Source organism: Nothobranchius furzeri, chromosome 11 (genome assembly GCF_043380555.1).
Source record: "Nothobranchius furzeri strain GRZ-AD chromosome 11, NfurGRZ-RIMD1, whole genome shotgun sequence".
Lineage (NCBI taxonomy): Eukaryota > Metazoa > Chordata > Actinopteri > Cyprinodontiformes > Nothobranchiidae > Nothobranchius > Nothobranchius furzeri.
In genome coordinates this window covers 57,826,400-57,850,097 of record NC_091751.1, presented here as the reverse complement: position 1 = coordinate 57,850,097, position 23,698 = coordinate 57,826,400, and the positions used below count along the sequence as shown (strand labels likewise).

The following is a 23,698-nucleotide window of genomic DNA, read 5'->3' as shown; positions in this document are numbered from 1 at the left end:
GATAGGGTGAGAAGCTCGGTCATTCGGGAGGGGTTCGGAGTAGACCCGCTGCTCCTCCACATCGAGAGGAGCCAGTTGAGGTGGCTCGGGCATCTGGTAAGGATGTCTCCTGGACGCCTCCCTGGTGAGGTTTTCCGGGCACGGGGGAGGGAAATCTGGGCCTCTCGCCTTAGATTACTGCCCCCGCGACCCGACTTCGGATAAGCGGATGAAAATGATGGATGGATGGATGGATGGATGGATGGATGGATGGATGGATGGAGCCCTTGCAGTGTTTTGATTATACTCTGGGTGTGTTATTTTTTACAATTATAATCCTGGTAAACTCACAACATTAGCACAGATAAAATTATGGGGACCCCATGCAATCTTGTCGGGCCCCCTTGGGGACTCCATTAGACTGGTCTGCAGGATGTAATGTGAATCTTATACCTTGTAGATGGTTTTCTGGCCTGATGGATTTGAGTATAAAGCTAGTAACACAGTCAAAAATTGAGAGGAATCTTTTTTCTGGTGTATTTTTGAAAGTATATTTTAGAAAAAGTCTTTTGAAACAAAACTGATGTAGAAGTGTCATTTAAGCTTTTTGGATTTGAAGGTATACATGAAAAGTGAAAAACCTGATTTTAGGCAGTTTGACTGACATGTCAGATGTGTGTGAAGCAGGACCTGCTGATAGGAAATGGGTTACTGGAGCAATCAACTCATGAGACATTCTTATGGATCTATTTTAGTTCCTTCTTTAAGGTCCTTTTTGTTTTGGTGATCTAGGATCTTGGTCTGGTCTCTATGGTACCAACAGATCAGGGTGCTAACAGAACCTTTGAACCCAACGACGAACCTCTGTTATTCTAAATCACTGAATCACGACTGGTGGCCCACAGCCACATCTGGCTCACCAGACCGTTCCACGGGCCCAATTAGGGGACTTTGAAGTTTGAGTTTAGCAGAAAAATTCATGTCCCAAATATCAATAATTGTTGACGTTCTCCAAGCACAACTAAAACTACAATAAAAACAGTTTAGATAGAAAATTAAGATACAATAATACTTATTTTAGAAGAGCGTCCGGCCCTCACGGTGTCTGCTGGATAAAACTCCAGCCCTTGAACAAATGTAATTGAGCACCCCTGCTCTAAATGTTCAAATAAAAATAATAAATCTGCTCCTTTTACAAAACATCAATAAACACATCTCTGCTGGCTCTGCATTTCCTTTTTGAGCAATCCCCTTCAGCTCAGGCTTTCTGCTTATGTCAGCAGTCTCCTTTCAGAGACTGCAACTTAATAGTAAAGAAAAAAAATCAAGACACTTCGTACCAGGGCTATCTTATTCTGGCCCTGGAGGGCCACTGATCTGCATGTTTTAGCTGTCTCCCTGCTCCAGCACACCTGATTCAATGACTAAATCAGCTCTTCAGCATGCTCGCGGGTTCCCCAGAAGCCTGTTAATCATCTACTGAGGTGTGTTGGTGCAAGGACTCACAGAAAACATGCAGGTAGAGGACCTCAAAGGTGGGTTCTGCATATGAGCACAAAGATAGTTTATTTCCAAACCCTTCATTTGAATTAAAGAGTAGATCAGAACTGGTGATCGTTCTCTAACCTTTTATTCATTAGGAACTCTGTGGGTATTACATCCAGTGATGTCACATTTTTATTTGTATCTTATTAAATAAACTCAGAGACACATCATTTTTTATTGTTTTTGTTTCATTTAAGCTGCGCTGCAAAACGATCATTTTGTTTCATGCTCTTTTAGTGGATAGTTTCTCTCATGTTTTGGTTTTAATCAGTGAACTAAAACAAAAGTGATTCACGTTCTTGTGTCTGGGTGCTCTGGGAACGGGACGGAGGATGGGGGGTGGTGCAACTGTGGCGGCAGGCCTTATGATGCAATGATCTGGTGTTATGAAACAGTATGAAGGCAGAGATTACTTAAACTGGGTTAGTGGAGCAGCGGATCACAGAACTCCCACAGCAACACAATCTTAGAACCACACGCAAGACAATTTGTATACCCCTTCTTTGTTCTCTGTCACTTCCTCCCCTTTTCACATCATTTTAATGCACCCACTTCCCTGTCCCATCTCTGTTGGCACATTTAAATATATTCAAATGTCTTTATTCGCTTGCATGCACAGATAAAAATCTGCAGCATGTCGTTTTCCCTCCCTTCCACCTGTGCACCTCCCCGCCCACCGTCCTAAGCTCCTACATTCTGCAACTCCCTGTGGCAGTGACACTTTGACCTCAGCTCTTATGTAACCGCTGCACAGCTCAGCAGAGGAAGCTGACGGAGAGGGAGGAGGAGGATTTCAGCGTGCATATGGCAGACATTTTGTTGTCCGTCAACAAAAGTAGGAGAAGCAGAGGGGAAGAGAATTTGGGAGAGGAGAAGCTGGAGGATTTTTCTGGAAAGCTGCCAGCTGCAGCATAACAGGATGAGGAAGCTGTTGGGGTGGGGTGGGGGGTGGGGGGTGAGATCATAAATAGACAGGTTGTTTATTTTAGAACAAGAAGAGGCTTCCTGAGATGAAATAGGACAACAGTTCATCTTAATATTAAAAATGAAGATTAATTCTTGACCAGTAATGTTGTGCAGATGTTTAACTGAACCCACGTGTGGGTCTGCGCCCGCTGGCGACACTTTTAACGCCTGACAGAAAGAGATTTTGTTGTTTTGCAGAACATCTTGTCGTTAGGGATGGCTTCAGGTTTCTCCACAGCCAGATCAAAGCCTGGGGAGTCTTGTGACTCCCTGTGAGTTGAATTTAAAGGCCTCGTTCACATCAAAGAGTCTGTAGGGAGGAGGGAGCAACTGTAACTGATGGGGTGCACATGGTCTCACGCTCCGTTTCTGCAGCATCAGTCCAGCTTTCTGACAAAACTGGGAATCATCCACATGCAGGCATGAATGATTGCCAGTTTTGTTTTAAAAAAACACAGAAGAACAAATATGCTTCAGTTTGCCGAGATTATTTCAGGCTCCACCCATCCACAGATATGTAATCCCCTCACTACTTCCTTCATTCAGTTAATCTCCTTGTTTTCTCCCCTCTAGAAGCAGGATTAGTCCCCCACTCCTCCTTCCCTCCCCATCCGTAAAGCCGTGGCTCTGTAATCTGGAGCTGTAATCTCTGCTGCGTCGCTAGGTCAGTGTGTCAGAGAGAAGCACAATCACTGTTGTTCAGTCTTCGAACATCTCTGTCCAATCACTCTTCTTTCTTATAACCTTCCATGTTCCTGCTCCTGTTAGCGATCAACACTCTTTCACATCTCTCTCTGATCGCTAGTTTATAAAAAAAACATTATGGTAACTGTCGCTACCTGGGGAGCAGAAAGCATGCAGCCTTGGCGTGACTTCTCAGACTTTGATGGTCTTTCGGTTAATTCCATTGAGAGATTGCAATGCCGATTGTAGTTTTCTGGTGCTGTAGTTTTCTGATCTTCTCGGGGTCCTGCGCCTGCTGACGTCATCATTATACTCTGGCCAGTGCGGACTGGCAATTGGGATCACCGGGAGATTTCCCGGTTGGTCTTGCTCCTAATCTGGCTTGCTCAATTATTGCTGACGATCATGAAGTGCGTGATGTCTAAATGAACAATCCCTCATGCAGCTCATGGGGGCATCTGCTCTCCTGATGCTCACAGAAACGCAGCAAACAGGGTCTGGCAAAGTGCTGCAGAACACAAATATTTTCACTGTAGAGGAAAGAAACAGGGAACATGTGAATCATTCATTTTGTTGTTTTACACTTTTACATCAGCAGGTGCCAAACCTGACTCACTTTTAGTGCTATGTGTTAATAGGGTGGTGGCCTGGGACTTATTGTCCCAGTCCACCCCTGACTATGGCAATACCACTCAGCCAAAATATTTAGCATCTCTTTTTTGATTCTGATCTTTCACATATGTGAAGAGTTTGGCTGTTTTGTTATTAAATTCCCATTTCTTACTGCTTAAATGTTTTTAAACATGGTAAAGTCGTAAAGTCGTTTATCCGGCCAATCCTCTAGTGGGACGTGATCGACTGGTGCCGGACCCCGAGCCGGCCAGAAGGAAACATGGCGTCTAATATGGCGTCCTTTAATGATGCTAGACTCACACCCTGTGTACATTAGATCCGATTTTTATGGTTAGATATTACAAAGCTGCTAATATTTTTCATTTTATTCATTTTCAACAACGTTTTGATGGATATTTCCAGAAATTAACGGTAAAAATACACCTTGTCATTTTGAGGGAAACGTCCTCCAGCGGTCTGATTTGGCTGGTTTTAGCAAATGAACAAATTCTATCTCAGAAAATTAGAAGAAAATGCCAAGTCCGATGACTGCAGGCCATTTGAATAATAAGTTATTCAAATTAGGTTTTGTTCTATTCTTAGTTTGTTTTTGCTGAGCTGATCCTGCTGTGGGTGTTAGTGGAGAGTGATTACACGTTAGTGTGCATCAGATACACTTTATCAGCATTAGATTCACTGTGTGACAACAGTTGCTGGATTGTTTGCTGTTTTTACTGTAATGTGATCAAACCTCACACAACGACCACACAGAGGTCAGCAGACCAGAGCTGGATTCTTCAAAATGATGCTCAGAGAGTTCAGTTGATTTTATTTAATCATAAAGAGGCTTCAGCCGCTCTACTCTCTACTGGGCCCAGCCCAGGCACAGGCTCCTCTGTGCCAGCAGCCGGGCCAGGCCACCGGGCTCCAGGCTCAATATCGGCCATCACGACCGGCCCGGGCTCTATAGCCTCAGCGCCTGGTCCTGGCTCCGGGCCTGGCCGCCGCACCCGGATCAAGCAGGTTACAGCCTGCAGCACTGAATACCAGGCCTGGTCCAGGATCCAGCCTCTGACAACGACCACCAGGCCAAGCTGCCACACCCGACCAGGCACCAGCCCCAGCACTGACCTCCAGATTAGGAACACAAGAGAGGCCACCAAAGAACACAGCTCCAGGCCCTACACCAGCCACCAGGCCCAGACAACAGCCCAGACCCTACAGTATTAGAGATCCAGATCTTGACAGGCCAGACCAGGTGATCAGCGGGATTGTGCACTGGAATATCCCCTACGCTGCAAAACTCATACATTAAAGCGCCACCAAAAAGAAATGTAGTGTGTGAGGAACTGGAAGAATTCAGAAAAGCCATTGACTTTCTGTCTGAAGAGGTGTTCATGGTAAGAAAACAGCAAAGACAAATCATAGACTTGGTGGTGGAGGTAAAAGCATTAAGACTGAAAAATGAAGAGAAAGGTAACAAAATTGCATTGCTGGAAAATAGGGTAGCTGACCTAGAACAATTCTCTAGAATTAATGAGTTTATTGTCTTAGGGCTCAAAGTAAAACTTAGGTCTTATGCCCAAGCTGTGTCAAAAAAAATGATGAGCAGAATAATGACACAGAGATGCAATCAGTGGAAAAACAAGTCATCCCCATCTTCCATTCTAAGGGAATATAAGTAAAAACAGATGATATTGAAGCTTGTCATTCTCTATTCAGCAGAAAGAGAGACAAACCTCCAAATATAATCATTAGGTTCACAAATGGGAAATGTAAGATTGTAATTTTGAGATAGAGACCTAAACTAAAAGGAACAGAAGTCAACATAAACAAACATCTGACAAAACATAACGGAGAAACAGCTAAAAAAGCCAGATTTCTTCAAAGGCTGAAGAAAATCTTAGCTACATGGACAGCGAACTGTAGAGTCTGCATTAGACTTAATGGAACACCTGAAGAAGCCAAAGTTCTGTTAATAAAAAGTGTGGAGGAACTTGACAAATACACAGGACACGATTAATAAGAAAAAACTACTGTGCCAGCTCAAGTATGTTTGAGCAGGATCAAGAAATTTGTCCTGATAATAATTTCTTTAATAATTTGAATAACAGTTGTCAATATTACACTGAGGAGCAGTTAAATGTGCTAAATAAGTTTGAACAATGTATGATAATTATCCACGTTAACAGTAGAAGTTAGTACGCAAATTTTCAGAATATTCAAAACTGCCTAAGGAGTTTCAATAAAGTATTTGAAGTAATAATCATTTCTGAAACTCTGATTAAAGAAGAGAAAGATGTGGATTTTAATATGCAAGGATACAAAATGGTTTGCAAAAATTGGGCAAATAAAAATGGAGGAGGAGTTGCAATGTATGTGGATGAAAATCTGAAGTTTAAGATGTAGAAAGAATGACGATAGCAGTTGAGAATATAATACTATTGAAATTATTAGGAAAAATATGAAGAATATAATAGTGAGCTGTATATACAGAGCACCAAATTCTAACACTGACAAGTTTAAAGATATTATGGAGGAACTTTTTGCAAGTGTGCAAAAAAAAAAGATACTTTTATTTGTGGGGATTTTAACATCGACTTGCTGAATCCCAGAGAGCATAAGAAGACAGATGAATTCATTGTTTCAGTACATAGTATGAGTCTCTACCCGATGATAACAAAGCCTAGCAGAATAACAACGTATAGCACTACATTGCATGGAAAAACAAATTACCAGTGGATTGCTATTAAATGAAATCAGTGATCATCTTCCCATTTTTGCAATTTTTGATGGTGGCAAGAGGACAAAAGACATTGATAATAATAAAAGAGTTAAAAGAACAGTAACAAGTGATGCCCTGAATGCACTAGAAAAGCAACTAAATGAAGACTGGAAAACAGTTCTTGATAATAAAAATGTTAACTCAGCTTATAATAATTTTCTTAGCATATTTAACCCTCCCACTGTCTTTATGGGTGACCCCACCAGGAAAGTTGACCATTGAGCAGGATTGATGGTTTATCCCTTGAGGTCTATGTGGCAGGGGTGAGGTGGTGCTCACTCCTCTAACCCAGGACCTTCTTGCTGTGAGGCAACAGCTCTAACCACTGCGCCACTGTGCAGCCATTCAAAAAATTTTATAGAAGAAAACTTTTGAAAAATTACTAATTTGCCAATGAATTATGACAGACATTAAGGACTTGGTAAAGCAATTAAAGTCAATAAGATCTAATTTAGAAGTTGGAATTTGATTTAGGATTTTATTTAAGATGTAAAGTATAAGTGTTTATATGATTTCTTGCTAATGTGAAAAATCTAATTTTGCTTATTGATTTTGTTAATGATGTGTAGAGATGTTTATTTGGATTTTGGAAATGGAAAGATGTTGAGGGGATAGGGCAATGAAAAGCCTTGAGCTTCTCCCTGTTCCACTTTAAGAACCAAAGAGGAATCTCTAAATCCTCTAAATAAAAAAAATTTATTTTGTATTTGATTTTAATTTGTTTGAATGGTCTAAAGTGAGTGAATAACTAACTAACTAACTAACTAACTAACTAACTAACTAACTAACTAACTAACTAAATGGTCATTTTAATGAACATGCATGAGATTTTAACATTTTTTTTATTCACATATGATTTATTATGGACTGTGTGGTGTGGAAGGAAGCTGGAGCAGCCGCAGAAAACCTGTGTTCAGCTAACTGACTCAGAAAAGACGATCAATATGTTGATTTAATGTTTCTTTGTAATGGTTTATTGTGATTTGTGGCCACTTCTTCCATATTTGTCGCTGAAATCAGACGATCTCTGTTTCGGAAAGTCTCAGCTGATTTAGTAAACAACAAGCTGCGACACGCCGAATTACACAATTTCCCCCTGGATGCTTGGACTTGTCTTGACAAACACAACCAGCAACAAATGTCTCTCCCTGTCATTTGCCGTCTCCTCCTTTGATTTCCTTCTCCCCCGCCCGTCGATGTGCCTCTCCTTTGTTCGTCACCAAAAGCAGGTTCAGCATCCACACCCATGTGGGCTCAGAGAGAGGGAGGCTCAGAAACCAGACCTCTAATTCCCTTCAACACAAAACAAGGCTGTTACTGATTGAGTTTGATGACAGCCGTCACACCGATCTGTTTACAAAACGCTCCATCGCAGCCGATTTGGCACTCATCTTCCAGGATGAGGATCTGATGCAAATACAAATGTACGTCATGCGAAGGATGTGGCAAGTGGGAAGAGGGGTTTCCATGGCGACTGGGTTGTGTTTATTGCTGGTGTGACTCAACGTGCTTGGCAATGTGAGCTTGACCCAGATACGCCCAGGCGTGTGTGAGTGCACATTACGGAGAAAGCATGGGCTCGCACACGTAACAACACATGGACGCCTGACAAAGCAGCAATATTTTGGTAATATCGAGGCCAAAATGAAGGATTTATTCCAGCTTCCTGTTTGGTTTTCATTCGCTGCGACTGTTCCTACTTCTCCATCTTTGACCTGATGACCTAAATCTGGTGTTTATCAACATTTCTCCTTATCTCCGGGCCTTTCCACCCTGCCCACCCTGCCACTTTCATTCATCCACCCAATCCTGTTTACTTTTCACACATCTTTTTTTTGTTGCCTCAGACAGACTCTCAACTCAAAGTGTGAGGGGGGAAAATCACTTTGACTCTTTAGAGTAAATTCTCGGTATCCTGCCTTAAAACCATTTCAACCACCTTCTCCTCACCTCAGGTTGTTGTTTGCTGAGATTAACTATGCATTTGAGAATCAGGGATGCGTGAGATTTGGCTCATATGTAACCAGCTTGATGACTCATCTTGGCAGCAGGCAGCAGAAACAGAGACATCCAGTGTTGAATCTGTGCTATAACACACTCGGCTTATGTAATGCTTGGAATTTGCTCTCTGTGCTTTTTTCTCTCTTTTTTAAATGGTTTCCACTCAATATGGTCGTAAAGCAGCCGGGACACATGCCGAATCACAAATTAAAGGAGTTACGAGGTGTTTAAATTACACATGAAAGCAGCAATTGTGCTCTCTCCTGACACACACGCACACACACACGCACATGCACACACACACACACACACACACACACACACACACGCACACGCACACGCACACGCACACACACACACACACACACACACACACACACACACACACACACGCTACCCCTCCAAATGTCACAGATGCAAGGACGTTATACAATCACAACAAAAAGCTGGACCACATTAAGGGTGGAACAGCAAGCCCAAACGGTGCTGCTGAGTCATCCGAGTCAAGGGGCACCCATACAAGTGCCAGCTGTTGTTTTTGGTTCTCTGATTGGGCTGCAGCAGCCAGATGTTGCCTCCGTCACTCAGCTGGAGGACGGTGATGACTGTCAGATTTAGGAGGTGTGCAGGAAATAAAAGTCTGCATTGCGTCACAGAGGGGAAAAGGAGGCGGGTTTGGTAGCAGGGGTGCAGCCAGGGGGAGCTGGGGAGGGAGGGGTGTGTCCTCCATGACCTAGTTAGAGCAATGGAAACCCCCCTCCACCTTCCCCTCCTCCTCTTCCTCCCCAGTGACGTGTGAAGGGCACTTTCAGATGAAATTGAAAGCAGAGTCAGAGGTCATAGGGTTAACAGAGAAGCCAGTTTCAAACGAGTCTTCACTAGGATGCATCATGAAAATCGGATGAACAGATTTAAAATAAAATGGATGATAACAGCAGCCTGCATCTTAAACACAGAGCTCCTTCATATCCTGTTCAGTATTAGATTTTCACTTTTATTTCCACAGAGCAATGTCTTTAAGGCTTTTAATAAAATCTTAATGCAATAACCGCCAAACACAGTCTAATAAACCAGATCTAATCAAGCATCTCTTGTGCTTTTATGACTTTATTGCAAGAGAAAGTGCAGAAAACTGAACATGTAACCTATACTTATATCTGCAGATTGAGGCACGTTTTACACTTTTAACCTAGATTTAAACAGTATTTTCTTCAGGATGGAGGCTTTGTGCCTGGGTGTAGTTGTGCAGTTATTTTTCCCTCCACAAGCAGAGCACAGTAACATTTTCCAGACAATCCTAAATCCTATATAGATGTAATTAATAAAAAGCCAACTTTATTCTCCAAACCAGCTCTGTCATCTGTTACCGGGTCATTTATACTCATCAGTTCCATTTGGTTTATCCAAAACGCTTTCCCAGAATTCTTTACTTTTTCTGACATTCTGCCTCTTTTCAACATTTTTATTCAAACCCTCAAAGGTTCGCTTGTGTTGTGATGTGATGACAAACGGATGGCTGAGGGCTGATGCAAATGAGCATTTAGAGCTGAAAGCTCCACAAAAACAAAGATATTAAAGGCAAATGTATCTGATACACATAATCCTAAACTTCTTAGTGGAAAATCTAAGTTCCTTGGGACATCAGAGCAATTTATATGAAGTTACCGTTTGAATTTATTATATAATTGTCTTGAGATTAGATTATAACTATCAGGCTTTAAAGGGTTAAAACCCTCAGAAACACAGCTAGTGTGTTTTCAACAGCAATCTGTCAGTCATCAACAGCTGGGATTCCTTAATATATGATCTCACTTAAATGTTAGTTTGCAAAGCCTGTAAATGTTTTATTTGTTCTTTCTTCTCTGAATTTGATCAAGTATCAGCATCACAAATCTCGCAAACTTTAGAAAAAACTCATTAACTTTTCTGAGTAGAACGTTTGTTTTGAAATTTCCCAGTTTTCCGTTTTCCTTTAAGATGAACTTTGCTTTTTTGTTTTTGCACAGCTGCATGTGGGACAGTCTGTCATGCACTTCTTCTCGTTTCTCACACTTCTCGATGCGGTGCTGTTATCCTATTGTGGGTTTCCTCATTCTTGAGGGCAGCAAAACAGACTACGTATTTATTCTCTGACTCTGAGGCAGATGCTCGCCCTTCTTTAGCCTGATTCATTTGGAGGTCACTTCCTGTTTCCGGAGAATGATTTGTGCTGCTAACCTGAGATGTAAAACAGGAAATGCAACTGGTACAAACTGCATTTGCAACTGGTGGTCTGTGGCCTCATTGGGGGGAGGGTGGTCTTAATAGTTGCTGACTTTATCAGTGTGAATGTTATAGATGCTCATTAAATGTCAGCAAAGTAAAGATAAAATACTATTTTAGTTTATTTTTATATGTTGCTGTGTCAATTTGCACATTTTTAACAAAACTTCTGAGGGTGAGCTGGGAAACAGATGCAATCATGTGTTAATCATGTTTTTTGATTCATTTTGCCAATCATAAAATAAAAAGTTAGAATAAATGAAGTTTTAACCAATTTATGTCTATCTAGCAGGTGTAATAAATGAACTTTTACCCTTTAAATCACTTTTACACCCACACTCACACCTCTCCAACCGCATCGTTATGTGTGTGTGTGTGTGTGTGTGTGTGTGTGTGTGTGTGTGTGTGTGTGTGTGTGTGTGTGTGTGTGTGTGTGTGTGTGTGTGTGTGTGTGTGTGTGTGTGTGTGTGTGTGTGTGCTCTGTCTTCTCGATCCCCAGTGAGTCGTAGCAGATGGCTGCTTATACTGAGCCAGGATCCTCTGGAGATTTTTTCCTGTTAAAAGGGAGTTTTCCTTTCCACTGTCGCTGCATGCTTGCTTATTTTGAGGATTGCTGTAAAGTCACTGACACTAGTCAGTGATTGGATGCAATTTGCTGGGTTCCTTATATAGGAAACATTTTTCTGATTGGCTTAATGAACTGACCTGTATTGGAATGCTTACCATGTGAAGTGCCTTGAAGAAGAAGAAGAAGAAGAAGAAGAAGAAGAAGAAGAAGAAGAAGAAGAAGAAAATATAACATTTCTATAGCGCCTCTCAAGATAAAAATCACGAGGCACGTCACAAAAACAAAAAATATAAAAAATTTTTTAAAAATATAAAAAAGCATTTAGAAAATGTTAAAAATATATTTAAAATGAGCAAGAATAGGCAATTGCGATTTAAAAGAAAAAAATGTTAAGAAAGAGAGAGAGTGAATAGGAAAGAGGGAAATCAGTGGATCCTGAGGAAGGTGGAATAGGTGGGGAGAGCAGAATAAAGAGAGAGCGGTGAAGAAGGTCATACAAAAGCCAGCTTGAACAAGTGAGTCTTCAGCTGCTTTTTGAAGGAGACCACTGAGTCCACTGATCTCAGGCTCAGGGGGAGAGAGTTCCAGAGTCTGGGGGCCACAGCAGCAAATTATCTGTCACTTTTGGTCTTTAGCCTGGTGCTGCACAACCAGTAGGCTTTTATCACTGGACCTCAGGGGCCTGCTGGGGGTGTAGGGACTAAGAAGATCACCAATGTAAGATGGTGCTTGTCCATTTAAGGCCCTATAGACCAGAACCAGGATCTTGAAATGAACCCTGAGCACAGGCATTCTGAACCACCTGTAGACGGTTCAGGGAGGCTCTGCTCAGACACGTGAAAAGAGAGTTACAGTAGTCTAAGCGTGAGGAGATGAAGGTGTGGATAACTGTCTGAAGTTCAGAGCGAGACATAATGGGACTCAGCTTAGCAATGTTCCTGAGATGGAAGAAGGAAGAGCGAACAAGAGAACTGACATGAGAATCCAGGATGAGAGCTGGGTCAAAGATCATGCCAAGATTCCTGACAGAAGGTTTGGTGTGAGAAGCAAGCTGACCAAGAGAGTCTCTGACTTTGGGAACCAGCTTGTCTGGGGCACAGATGAGGATCTCAGTCTTATCCTCATTCAGCTGAAGAAAGCTCCCAGCCATCCAGGTTTTGATAGAGTCTAAGCAGGTGTGTAACAGCTGCAGCTTAGACATCTCATGGGGCTTAAAGGAGATGTACAGTTGGATGTCATCTGCATAAAGATGGTAGGAGATTCCTTTGAAGGAGCTCAGGATGTGCTGAAGAGGAAGCAGATAGAGGAGGAAGAGCAGAGGCCCCAGCACAGAACCTTGTGGGACACCATGGGTAAGAGAGGTGGTGGAGGACCTAAACTTGGAGACGGCCACAGAAAAGGAGCGCTCAGAGAGATAAGAGGAGAACCACTCCAAAGCAGATCCTGATAGGCCTACCCAGTCTCTCAGCCTCTCCAGTAGCAGGTGATGGTCAACAGTGTCAAAGGCTGCAGTCAGGTCCAGCAGGACCAGAACAGAACAGTCCCCTGCATTACTGTGGGTCAGAAGGTCATTAGAGACCCTAAGAAGAGCTGTTTCAGTAGAATGAGCTCTACGAAAACCTGACAGGAAGCTATCATAGATGTAATGTTCATCAAGAGCAGCTGTGAGTTGTTTAGCCACAACCTTTTCCAAGATCTCGGAGATGAGCAGAAGTTTAGAGTCTCGTGTCTCCTGAGACGACTCTTGTTGTGATTTGGTGCTATATAAATGAACTTGAATTGAACTGAACTGAATTGTCTTTGCAAAAGTTGTTCCACTCAAGCACAAACCACAACCATGTGCTCAGAAGAAAGAGGAAATGATTCTGCTTCTAAGCAATAAGTTTACACGCTTTCAGATGAAGGGCCAGTGGAACAGAGTCAAAGAAGGACAGAAGAGCTGATCGTTCGGTAAGTTTTGACCTTTTAGTGGCTGGTTCTGATCAGCTGGGAGTTGGTGCTAAAGATAAAGTTGTTTTAAATGTCACAGAAAAAAGTGAGTTTAACTCACAAAAGATAGGAACCCTCCAAAGTTACAGTAAGAATGCATTTCCTTTATCAAGAGTGTAGCCTCTCTCTGCAGCTACATATAAGCATAAAACCTCTTCCTGCAGTTGTGTGTGTGTGTGTGTGTGTATATATATATATATATATATATATATATATATATATATATATATATATATATATATATACATACATACATATATATATATATATATATATATATATACATATATATATATATATATATATATATATATATATATATATACATATATATATATATATATATATATATATATATATATATATAGTATATCCTCTCTAAATACATTTGTATATTTTTCCTTTCCATTAAAATATTGTGATTATTTTATTGCTGAGCATATAAAAATAAAAATATATAGTTACATTCATGTTTGATGATCTGGGTCTGCATGCCAACACATTTGGTCATGATAAGGGGTGTGCATTGGCAATCTGGTGATGCTATAGACGAGGGGTAACAATGCCAAATAGGGCGATTCTTTATCCGTAATGGTAAACACACTCATGTTAATGAGGAAACTGGACCAGTTAAATCTTGAACAATTATCAATCAAGAAGAACACCGTGTAGCCACATCTTCTCAACTCTAGTCATCAGTAAGCTGAGAAATTAGCAGCTTTACCAGCGCTAGTGCGACATTGCATTCTGCTGCAACTGAGAAGTCAAAATGAATCACCACAGTAATTATTACATTGTTGATGAATAAAATGGTAAAGCACCTGTTTTTATATATATATATATATATATATATATATATATATATATATATATATATATATATATATAACTGTACATATATATATATGACTTGTCTAAAACTACTGCTTAAGTTAGAGACATCTGAGACTATTAGATTAGAATAAAACTATTATTAACTTGTTCTCAGACTGTCATCCTTATTGTTTTCAACCTTTCACAGAATCATTATGTGCACCAACATCAGCTTCTCACCTAACTGCACAGTCGGCACTTTTGAGTTGGTGGCCTACAGCCCAGTCTTCCTGGTGGGTTTTCTGGTCAACGTGGCGGCTCTGCGTGCCTTCATATCCAAATGGAAGTTGTGGACAAACACACACATCTACATGCTGAACCTGGCCATAGCTGACTTCATCCTCATCCTTTCCCTTCCCTTCAGGATCTATGACACCTTCTTCTGCTTGCCGGTAAACTCCCTGTGCACGTTCCTCATGAACCTTCATTTTATCAACATGTATGCCAGCATCATGACCACCACAGCCATCAGTGTCCACCGCTACGTGGTTATAAAGTTCCCTCTGCACGTCCGATCCTGGAGGAGGAGGAAGGAGACAGCTGTTGCTGTGTGCCAGATCTTCTGGATTCTGCTGGTGACTCTGGCTGTCGTATTTCGTGAGGAAAACAGCCCTGAAAAACTCTGGACGTGTTATGAAAGGCGCAAATGTTTCTCGCTCAGTCTTAAGTTTGTTCTTCTTCTGGTGCTTTGTGGTTTCTTCATTCCTCTGCTGATTGTTGTGTTCTGCTCCAGTCAGATCATCTATGTTATGTTGAAGAGACGCAAGAGGTCAGAGGAACAGAGAAGCATCATTGGCATAGTAACGGCTAACATGATAGTGTTCCTGGTCTGTTACACTCCCCTCCACGTCGCCTTTGTTGTTAACTACTTCCATAAATTTCCTTTGGACCCGCAGCGGTGGAACGCACCGGTTCACATGTATCTACGAGTCTCTGAGTGGATCGCTTCCACCAACTGCTGCTTTGATTCTATCAGCTATTATTTTTTATTGAAAAAGTTTTACACATAAATCGTTGAGAGCACAGGCGATGCTCAAGTTGATGCCCTAAATTTGCGCTACATAAGAATGAAGTAAGAATGGCATCTTCTGGTCACATTTGGTTACTGCAGCCCTTTTTCTAAACACACCAGTGACTTTCTCACTACCAGGGGCGCCTCCAGGAAATTTTGTTAGGGGTGGCCAGATGGAGCCAAAGACATTTTGGGGGTGGCACACCAAATTGGTCCTCATGGTAACTCTGGGAGAGTTTAGCCTGTGGCGATGTATTGCATTGCTACTTTGTTCATTTTGAATTAAAAAACAACTTGTATCCAAAAAATTTAACTTACATTTTACAAACAAACATTTCAGAAAAATATATTTTAGTTATTTAAAATGTTATTCCAAATTTAATAAAAACATTATTTTTTTCAGGTTCATTCACCTGTTGCTTTGTTCAGAAAAAAACTAAGGAGATAAAAACTTTTTTAAAATGGTGAGCAGCAAAAACATATGCATTTTTTTATTCTGATTATTTCTTTACTCATTAATTTTATTTTATTTTATTTTGTTTTAGAATTATGTATTGAATAAATAAAATCGATTTATGGTTTGAGTGAACATTAATAATTTTCTAGGGGTGGCCACCCCTTGGGGGCGCCCTTGCTCTCTACCGTGAGTTTCATGGCTGCTGCCCGATCAGCGCCAGAAGATTCTAGATGATGAGCAAAGATGAGTCATACGCAGTAAGATATTTCACTGTAATATTGAGTTGTTGGTCATTGAAAAAGTAGCTTGAGATATGTTAGCTGACTATTTACTGGTGAAGAATACTGGCCTGTATTTTTATAGCACCCCCGCAAGGCGCTTCACAACACAATCAATCATTCATCCATGTACACACACACACACACACACACACACACACACACACACACACACACACACACACACACACACACACACACACACACACACACACACACGCTGGTGATGATGAGCTACAATGTAGCCACAGCTACCCTGAGGCGCACTGATGGAGGCAACTATTTTTTACTAAATCATCGTTAGCATTGTGAGCTCAACTTTAGCCATTAGCCTTTTTCACCCGATATTATAGTAAAACAAAAAGATGCCGTGGTTTCTTAGGGGTGCAAGATATAACTTCTGGCCACTTCTGTTTACTGGCTTAGGATCTTTACAAAACGCCGCAGCATTTTGTTGGCTGGTGTCAAATTACAAATGCCAATCCTGCAGCATTAGCTCGGGCAGACTTGGCAACTTCACAGATTATAAACAAAGACCTCTTTAGTTTTATCTAACAGAGAAAATCTGACAACCTCCCAGCTGGCTGAGGAGGAAATCTGTTTCAGTGTAACCTTCCTTCCATCCGGCTGTTTTTTTAAAGGTTTCCAAAAGTTATGAGGAGACAGAAATTTATAAAGGCCTAAAAAAATTAATAATAAAAATCAAGATGTCTGAAAAATGTTATTAGATGTTATGTGTTTAAATTATTCATCAAATATAATTTTATAGACAAATCGAAACATTTATTTACATAATTTTTATTTTTCAGCTATCAATAAACCAAGCTCTTTATTCTGGTTACACATCGTTTTGGACAGAAATGCTACTTCTTTGACTATTTTAGGTTTTTAATACGATTTTTTAAAATAATAACTTTCTCCAATATTAATTTCTTTGAGAAAAGCTTGACGCACCTTTGCTCATGTCTGAGGTTCAGTAAACTTTAGACCAAGTTAGAGAATTATTTGTGAAATTATTGAAAATTATTCGCCTTTTTATTATTCTTCCCTTGGTCACAAGATGAGAGCAGCAAGAACTCATGACTCAGCATGAAGAACTGAGATGCATTCACAAAAAAATCTGCTGACAAGCAGTCTGAAGGTTTATTTTACTCTTTTTTTTTGGACTCTGGCAGCTTTTTCTGCATTTTAACTCTTTTATCAGATCATTTTCAGGTATTTCTTTCATGATTGCTGATGTTGTTAAAACACTGAAATCACGATTCCTGCTTATTTCTTCAGCTGAATGTACAAAACAGTTTCACAAGTAATTGGATTTTATCCCCTACAAGCTAATTCCTAACTGAAAAGTCATGCTGTTAGATGACTTTTTATGCATTTGTTGCTGTTTCTTAAATCATCACTTTGTTTTTGTATTCCTCCATTTCGCTGAGAAAATCCTGTTGTGTGTTTTGATGCTTTAAAACCTCCCTTATCGATCTGTCTAACAACAAACGCGGCATTTTCACAGAACAAGTTTAAAATACCATTCGAGAGTTGTTCTCATTTATAGACCACAGCTTGTTGTCAGTGTGGTTCTTAGCCCTCACATGGAAGCAACATCCGGGTACCTCCAGTGGTGAGTAAACGTGCTGATAAGGAACAGGTGTCTGCTTAAGTCTGCCTAATGGGAACTGTGAAAATATTTTAAGCTCTTTGTATTTTTTCTTTAATTGCAAAATGATATAAAAGAAGAAAAGTCTAAATAAATGCTGTCATTTGTGTGAGCACTCATTTTTCCTTCTTTCTTTTACACAAAAATATGGTTTTAGTAGGTTTTTCACTAGCCAGTTGTTCCAAAGGGGATCCAACAGTCGTCATTTTCAGATACAAACAGAATCGACTCTGTAGGAGACTCAAAACTAGAAGAAGTTAAACTCAACTACCAAGAGATTTCTTTCAGAAGGTCAGACACCACAACAAAACTGATCACAGCAGCAAAACATGAGGTAGACTGATGACATCAGCATGGTCTCTCCCAGACAAAGACTTCAGGGCAGGCAGATTCAGACTGCCACAGGAAACCAAATATGACAAATAGAATGTAAATAATACTTACTTTGTTCATAAATCAGAAGATGTCCTTGAGCTCAAAAATGTCAGACACTGGTCTGCTTCATCAAGCCCACCCATCTGTTGCAGCAGGCTTGTTTCATGGAGGAGTTGCATTCAAAAAGCCAAATACTTGACACAAAAACATGATAAAAAAAACTTAAATAGCTGCTTCGGTTTGATGAGTCAAAATCAGAAATATCTGATTGCATAACTGAGAGCAGATATATAATACAGGAGATTGTGGCAAATGTTGCAGGTGCAGCCTGCACTGTGCAGGGCAACATTTTCAATCACTTTGCATTTTATCGATAATGATTTTTTTATTAGAACATTCTTCACCTGCTGAAAACTTGTGCACACATTGTCATTCAACAAAAACGAACCAATGTCCTGCAAAATGCATTTGAGAGATTTTGTGTGTTTATTTCAGCGAGTGGATGCAGCACGCCCGACACCTTTAGCAGTCAGTTATATAGTGCCGTTTAATAGCAATACTGATAATTACATCAGCAGCAGCTTAGCAGCTGCAGAAACGTTACAGGCATCAGTCAAATGAGAGAAAGGCTCAGCTCCGACTGAGGTCAGGTCTGCAAACCCAACTCTAAGAACAGGAAGGAACCTGCTGAACTCTGTGTTCAGCCAAAGTCACGTAGGTACTATACATACATTTTATTCACAGCATTGTCACCGAAAAATAAAAACAAGAGCCTCACACTTTAAACACGGCCCTGTCTTAGAGGGGAAAAGACAGGCCGTCCCCTGTCCTCAAAACAACAAAACCCCTAAAGTGATACATGATACATTCAATGTGATTATTTACACTATTCACAAATGATACAGCTCCTTTGAAAACAAGATACAGAAACATTTTGTGCTTTTCGTTATTACTGCACAGCATGATGACCACTGAACAAAAAGAATGAGGCACATTCGTTCGCCTTAGGCTGCCGAAGAATATTTTCCAAGAACCCTCAGTATGGCAGTTTGGTCGGGAATGAAAGACACGACAATCACTAGAGTGTAAACCAGGACGAAACCTCCAAAATCAGGGAAACCAGCAACTCACACAGTGGTTTAGTTAAGAACTTGATATAAAATGTGAGCAAACACAGTTCCTGTCATGGCGTAGGAGAACACATCAACACGGCGTGTGATAAAATGTCCGTATTACATATTTACAGGGTACGGCATGAGGTGGACGGACCCTCAGAAGCTTCCAGATGGACAAACCGGACAAGTTATCCCAACAGTACGAGTCAACATCAATGAAAAAAAAAAAAACAAAATAAAACAGACATTCAGCATGTAAGGTCAAAGGCATACAGATCACAGATATACTGCAATAAGAGTTCTTTAAAACCACAGTACATGGGAAAGGTGCACTGCTGATAGATATGGTTCTATTATGGCACTTTAAGACGCATTACTTTCAGTTTGTTTTTATATATATTTTTTGCTTCAGTAATCAGGCATCACAAAGTCTTCCATCGGTTTGGTTTGGCACGTCGATGTGAGAAAGACACCCTTGTGACTTGGTGAAATCCACGTCGGTGCCGATTGAATAAAAACAAAACAAAACAAAAAACATTTATGAACTGAAAGATAAATGTTCACTTGCAAGCTAACACCTGCCTCTATATATTTATATATAATTCTTACATGAGCAGTTTTCTATTTACATTTAAAACTCGATGCTGCTGTACACAATGGGGAGTCAGCACGGGACAGCATTCATTGGTCGATGAACAAATGGACAAATCAAGCCAAATAAACGTTTTAATTGCTTCAGTCTGTGCTGCCATGCAACCTCATGTTGGGTCGATCCAAACACACTTTATGGCACGGGACACTTTGATAGGTTGAATTTATGGGTCCATTTGTCTGCTGGGATCATTTCCATTAGCCCTATTGGCTCTGAGGCTTCAATCAGAACTGTCACTTAACACCAAACACATTCATTGGGTCTTGACCCAAAGTGGGTTTATGAACAAATCTAACCCAAGAAACACGTCTTTAACTTGGTTTGAGCAAAACTACAGAGACAAACGCATTGCCGTGCAGTTATTCTATATATTTTCCGGTTGGGATTTTCACATCGGTCCAGTCCCACCTGACGCCCTTGAGGAATTATTGGTCGTTAAAGAGAATGGGGGGCAGGGGGGACAAACAGCTGAGACGCCGTCATTCCAGAGAGCGTACGGTTGGCAGGAATACTGCTGACATGTCAGTCCTGTTCTCTGCTCTCCACGGACATGAGTTATGGCCCCATATCCCTACGAGACAACTTAGAGGCATTTGGCACACAGGTCATGCTTTTTCTATAGGATACCGAAGACCCACCTGTACAAGTAAGCAGATGTTTGCAGGAAGGAGAAATAATGCAAAAAACCAGAGCAGTTATTTAGCTTTGATTCATCTGTTTGGTCACGAATGACTCAAATGTTCGCCCGATGAGTCACCTCGAGCTCTAGACTTTTATGATGTTCAGAATTTGCAATTTTCCTTCAAGTACCTTGTTGGCAATCAGACCAACAGGAAATAGAGATGGGAACAGCTGGCTGGCAGTCCTGTTAATGTTACAAAGGAGGGACTCGGCGTCCCACTCCTGGCTCTGCAGCCTCAGTCAATTTGCAGAGAGGAAGAAGTCTCTAAGTCTCTGTCCTCATCTGCTCTGCTCCCCATTTGGGTTTTCTTTCTGTCTATCTTTCCTCCTCATCCCTTCTTCTCCCTCGTTCTGCTGCCGGAGAGAGAGGCAACTCTGCATTGCAGACACAGCAACAACCTCAGTCCATCTGACCAATTAGTGTGAGCCTGGATATGAGTGGCAAAGCCAGCAGCCAGTCATAAGGAAAGACTCATTACGGGACGAAGAGGGTTGCCTGAGAGGCTGACAGCGAAGAGAGGGAGCTAGGTGACAGTGAGATCTATATGTAGGATGGGGAGAATGGGAAGGAGAGAGGGATTGACAGGATGAGGAGGAAGAGAGATCTAAGGTAATAAGAGCTCCACACGTGGACAGAATCCCGTCTCCTTCATTTCCTCCTCAGTCATTGGCCGGTCTGAGTTCTATCGCCACAGTTTTTCTTACTCATTAGATGACTGAGATCCACCAGCTCACCCAGCTCCCCCCGCTCCAGGGCGCTTCTCAGCAGAGCCCGGCTCAGACCTGGTGTGTGCTGCTGGGACACATAACCCTGACCACTAGGGGGAGGCATGACAGGAGGGGGCAGGGGAACAGGGACCATCCCGTGGCTGCTGAGGATGTACCCTTCTGGGGCTGGCCAACGCAAAGGCAGCGGTTCGCTGTACTCCATGGGGGCGCTGGGTGCTGAGACCACCCTCCGACGTTCAGGCGAGTCCTGGGGGGTCATGGGGTAGACGTACTCTCCTGCAGACTTCCTGAGCGGGGCTTTGGGTGTACCCTTCACTGCTTTTTCCTGTTTGCTCAGACAGACATAATGCTGGCGTAGAGTGTCGTTCCCACGGCCATCACCGTTGTGTCTCCCGCCTCCACCCTGCTGGAAGAGTCTGGTGGTCAGGTAGACAGAGGGGGGCATGCGGCAGGGCGAACCCAGGCCCACAGAACCTCCCCCCAGGTACGTTTGGCTGGTGTCCCAACCTCCAGAGTTGGAGTCAGATAGTCGAAGGCCTCTACGCTTCTGCTGGGGTGTGTGCTCTGGGGTGGGCAGGAACCCAGGGTCGAGCTCTCCGGACTTCACCCAGCCGTTAGGCATGACGAACAGGGTCTCCCCACCCTGCGAGCAGGAGTGCTCTCCTCCTCCTTGTCGTGTCACGCTCAGCACAGATCCCGCCATCCCGCCGGCGTTACTCAGCAGACCTCTTTCGCGCCGCTGGATGGAGGACTGGGAGGCGCTGCCATGGCGACGGTTGCTAGGCTTGTGGGCCATGATCCAGCACACGGCGAGTCCAGACAGGGCTGCCCCGATGGTGAAGGCGGAAACCGCTGATGCCACAAGGAGGTTGAGGGACACCAAGCTCTCTGGTTCAATCAGCAAACTCTGCTGAAGGATTCCTGAAAGATTGAGAGACAGTTCATAAGCCACCCAATGCTTTCTAAAAGCATCATCATTATTCTTACCTAATCACCCCTCAGACTTTAGATCTGATACATCATTCTGATGATCCTCTGTGTAATATAAGCTACTGAATGTGAAATTCATACTATGGAGGAGCTTTTCTCCAGTTTGGCCCTGAGGTCTCACAAGCTCCAGGTTAAGCCAGGCCTGCACTTGTCATCAGCATGGCTCAGACAGCAACAGCAGACAATTTTTTTTTATTCTCTCCTCACACTTTCCAGCCTGGCCCGAGAGTCTTTTCCTCACAGTGTACCATTACCTCAGTGTTTCCAACCAGCTCTAATCACTCCCATCTGCAGACACAGCAGCTTGAGTCCGTCTCTGGCTCGGCCGCTCCTGCGCTTTCATCCTTCGGATAAGAGTGTGTCAGCTCTGCAGTCTGGCATCACTTACTTCTAACAGTGTCAGTTTCAAGGAGCTGAGATAAAAGCAAGAAGTTCTTATATATCAGTTTAAGACGAATGTGTGAGATTAGTGGCCGGAATATGGATTTTTTAATGTTTTTGCTATAAAAATGTGGTAAAACTGAAGAATTTTATGACTCTGCACCTGGACTAAGCTTCACAAAGAGGTCCTGTGACCATGTGACCTAGAAGAAAAGAATGTATTGTGATACGGCCATATCACCCATTCCTACCCAAATGAATACTAAACCCAGCTTTTACCAAACGCCCCCCTGCCCTGCATGTTTTCCATGTCTCTGCTTCAGCCCACCTGATGAACACGCTTCCCAGCTTTCTTTCTCAGCTCAGTTTTGAGATTGGACATTTCACATCCAATCTCGTGGCATCATCAGAACCCTTTTTACATCATTAAACCGTCTCACGCTGGGGAGTGATTTGACTAAAAAAGCTGGTTCTTCTTCATCTTCCTGAATCCGTTTGACAAAGACAACGAGCTACTAAACTGATTGGATCGCTCTGTTCTGGCGAGGAATGTTTTATCACGCAGAATAAAAATGAAAAATACTCTCGGTTTGCAGGGTCAGAACAAAAGGTTCAGTTGTAATTAGGCTTTCGCCCACTAGGTGGAGCTTTCTTTAAGTCTTCTGTGAGGAGATGTCAATGCAGCAACTTACCATCACAGTCTCCCAGATGGGAGCTGGTGTTTCCATATTCCACGTCCTGCTGGAAAGGAATACTGAAGAAAAGAAACAAAACACAGAAATGAGCAACATTTATTGGCTATACTTCAAGCTTCAACAAGTGTGTGCACGGGTGTTCTCTACCAAACCCTACAGAAATGTGAATTTAAAAAATAGAATAGAATAATTTTTATTGATCCCACAGTGGGGAAACTCGCTCGTCACAGCAGCACAAACACTTCAGAGAATAATTTAAAAGGAAATAATAACAAAAGTACATGTATTTACACAGGCAGTAAGCTAGTATTGTAACATTGGACCACTAAAACCACTTGGGGTTCAGCACCATGCAGCCTACTGTTGGTCTATTTAAAATGGAAAGGGATTCTCATTACACAGTGGTAATGTTATC

At 41.9% G+C, this 23,698-nt stretch overlaps 2 protein-coding genes across 2 annotated transcripts in view; one reads left to right on the top strand and one right to left on the bottom strand.

Annotated features, from left to right (window-relative positions):
* The first annotated feature begins 13,289 nt into the window (after window positions 1-13,289).
* On the top strand, window positions 13,290-15,421 carry gpr35b (G-protein coupled receptor 35 b). Its single transcript, XM_054739067.2, has 2 exons — window positions 13,290-13,352; window positions 14,413-15,421. The coding sequence occupies exon 2, from the start codon at window positions 14,420-14,422 to the stop codon at window positions 15,272-15,274; it is 855 nt and encodes a 284-aa protein (XP_054595042.1). The 5' UTR covers window positions 13,290-13,352; window positions 14,413-14,419; the 3' UTR covers window positions 15,275-15,421.
* Window positions 15,422-21,005: 5,584 nt separating this feature from the next.
* Window positions 21,006-23,698, bottom strand: part of LOC107384130 (semaphorin-6B) — a 46,921-nt gene continuing 44,228 nt past the window's right edge. The window contains exons 16-17 of the mRNA XM_015957204.3: window positions 23,281-23,342; window positions 21,006-22,138 (exon numbers count right to left, since the gene is read on the bottom strand). Coding sequence (XP_015812690.1) covers window positions 21,153-22,138; window positions 23,281-23,342 — 1,048 coding nt within the window. The 3' untranslated portion in view covers window positions 21,006-21,152. The remainder of the gene's footprint in view (window positions 22,139-23,280; window positions 23,343-23,698) is intronic.

Excerpts from the sequence above, each read along its gene's own strand:
- gpr35b (XM_054739067.2), top strand. The coding sequence starts at position 14,420 with ATGTGCACCAACATCAGCTTCTCACCTAACTGCACAGTCGGCACTTTT.